This window comes from Pteropus alecto, unplaced genomic scaffold (genome assembly GCF_000325575.1).
Source record: "Pteropus alecto unplaced genomic scaffold, ASM32557v1 scaffold344, whole genome shotgun sequence".
In the NCBI taxonomy this organism is placed as follows: domain Eukaryota; kingdom Metazoa; phylum Chordata; class Mammalia; order Chiroptera; family Pteropodidae; genus Pteropus; species Pteropus alecto.
In genome coordinates, this window is record NW_006434840.1 from 978,412 (window position 1) to 981,288 (window position 2,877).

Below are 2,877 nucleotides of genomic sequence, written 5' to 3' on the forward strand. Positions count from 1 at the left end.
TATGGGCAAGAAAAGTAGGAGCAAGGAGGTAAATAACAGGTAAAATAAAGAAGAGTTGGAAAAATACCATTTCAATTGATCCCGCCCCACCGAGGCCTCCTTTTCTTGGTATGGCTTGGGATTATAGCAGGACTAATCTCAACCACTGCTAGGACCTTTTGCTGGGGATATGACATAACCCTACAGAAAGTTTTGTAGTTCCCCAAGAGCAAGCTGTCCAGGGGGCAAAAGAATTTGGTTAACAGTTGTGTAATATAACTCCAGTCAGACAATGATTGTGATGCCCAAGTGAAAGTGTTTGGGGGTGGGCCCAGGGGTAGGAAGAAGAATCCCACTAACTCTTACCTGCCTGGTTCCCTCAAATTCTTCCCAGTACTCCCATCATGCCCCATTGGGCCGTAGTCCCATTGAATCTCATGGGCCTCAATGAAGTACTGCCGAACTTTTCCTGTTAGTAGGTTCACAGAAGGGGCCGTGGAACAAGACTTGACCTTGTAGAGTGCTTGCATGCCATCTGGAGGAGGAATATCATGGCTGGCCCCATTTCACCCAACAAGTTTCTACCCAGACCATCCACCTTCCTCCCTCCCCTAATGTTTTTTCTTCCCATCCTCCTATAGGCTTTTTACCCTTGTCTTCAGATGGACCACTTTCTCTCACTCCTTAAGAGTCTGGCTGGGAAAGATGGAGCCCAGGTGGAAATTCAAATACCTCCACATGCTCACCACCACTGATTTACTTACCAGTTCTTCATTCCTGCCTCTGTGAAAGGCTTATATTGTACGAACATCACAAAGCTTGAAGTCTGAATACCTGAGTATAAGTCCAACCCTTATCACTATCTGTAGGACCTTAGCCAAGTCAATTCCTATATCTGAACTTTAATTCCTGTTTTGTAAATAAGGAGAATAGAAAATCTATGACACTAGGCTGGTGGGAGTATCAGATTAAAAAAGAGGAGTAAGTGATTTGTACAGAGGGAAGCTTCCCAAATAATAGAACATATTCTATACATGGAGATGAAGTTTCAGACTTAGAACTGTCAGGAAAATGTGGATTCTAAGTAATATCTACAAAATCTGAAAAATGTTACATTGAGGTATGGTGGTAATCAACGATACTGCCTTATTCATTTCTATTGAATATGTATATATGCCAGGCCTTATGTCAGGTGCTTTACATATGTTATCTCCTTCAGTCTTCACAATCACCCTGTGAAATAAACTTTAATATTCCCTTTTTCCAGATGAAAAACAAAACAAAGAAAAACTAAGGATAAGAGAGGTTGAGTAACTTGCCCAAGATAACACAGCTAGTCCATGGTGAAATTGAGACTTAAGCTCTTATCTTTTAACTGAAAATGCGAGTGCTCATTTTCTTCTCTTATATTCACTATTTTGGTCTCATTCCCTTGGTCTCTAAGATTCAAAATAACATTATCACTCTGAAACCTCATTACAATTTTATAAGGTAGGAATCACTATTACACTCCTCAGATGAAGAAACAGAGGCTCAGAGAAATGATATGACTTTCCAAAGGTAACTAAGCAACTGGTAAACCTGGATTTGAATCCAAGCTTGTCTGGCTTGTCTGACCCATTCTTGTTCAACTATTGTTCTGTATTCCTAACCTCCATTGGATTCATATTCACTTACTCAGGCACCTTTGAAACTGAGAGAAGACTCTTGATGATGGAGCATGGGTAACTGGCCCCTGTTGAGAAAATCTTACTATCCAAGTCTCATTATCCCACCAGTCTATAACTCATCTATTCAAATTCATTTTCACGTACTCCCGTATCACATTCCTGACATCCACCTAATTTACCATATATAAAATAATTCTAGAAATGAGATCTGAAAAGGATCTTAGAGAGTATTGAGACCAAATCTATCATTGCATAAATGTGACAAATAAGTCTAGAAATGGGAGGGACTTTTCCAAAGTCATTACAGAGAGTTTTTCAGAGCTGAAGCAACAACTGAAACCACCTAATCAACTATCTGGTGTGCTTTCCATTGCCTCATATGTTCCTCTTCTCCTCTGATGCTCCTCAATGCACTAAGCCATTGCTTCAACCATTCTCCCTCTGAAAATTAAACTTTCTACCCCTATTTCTGTTGAGTCTTAATTAGAGTGTCACCACTTGCCCACAATGCTTCATAATTTCGTGCAGAGGCCTTACTCTTCTTTAACTGATTTCTCCTTTACTACCTATTCAATCAGCTACAAATACCCCCAGGTCTTAATTTTTTAGGATTCTAAGCACCAACAACAAAAATCAAAACAAACAAACAAACAAACAAAAAACATGCAGCTTAAAAGCCCACTTATTCATCCCTATACCATCTTACGTTAGAGAAAAAAAAAATACATGAAACCCAGAGAGTTGTGCTCAAGGTCACCCTGTAATTTAATGGCTGAGCCAGGAAAAAAACTGGGTCCCTAGAATTTTAATATAGTGTTTCATCCTTTATCCTAGCTGTCTTACCTGAAAGACCTATCTTGTGGCTCTAGGCCAGAAGCCCAGGCTTCTGGGGAACATATTGCCACCTGTCTCCCATATCTCAAGGGTCAAGAGATGTTGGCTCTCACCTTGCAAGTGACTATTCACTTGACAGCTAATTAACCAGATGCCAAGTTTCTGGGGCACCATCTCAGCAGTCACAAAGGTGGCTGGAAAGATGTGAGCCACATCAGTGTGGTGGCCCCGGATGGTCAGCATCTGTCCATGGAAGAAAGCTGTGTGGACATCTACTTCATTGCCCATGCCAAACAAGTGCCAGGCCACACGCTTCTGTGCACACATGTTCAGCTCTGGTAAGTTCCCAAATACAAAGCCATTGATTGCTGAAAAATAAAACCCAAAGAAAATA

At 40.8% G+C, this 2,877-nt stretch overlaps 1 protein-coding gene across 4 annotated transcripts in view; it reads right to left on the bottom strand.

Annotated features, from left to right (window-relative positions):
- Positions 1–2,877, bottom strand: part of HEPH (hephaestin) — a 74,163-nt gene that overhangs the window by 57,244 nt on the left and 14,042 nt on the right. For all 4 annotated transcript variants that reach the window (XM_006910681.2, XM_015588420.1, XM_015588421.1 and 1 more), the window contains 2 exons: positions 2,597–2,851; positions 346–514 (listed from right to left, as the gene is read on the bottom strand). In XM_006910681.2, coding sequence (XP_006910743.2) covers positions 346–514; positions 2,597–2,851 — 424 coding nt within the window. The remainder of the gene's footprint in view (positions 1–345; positions 515–2,596; positions 2,852–2,877) is intronic.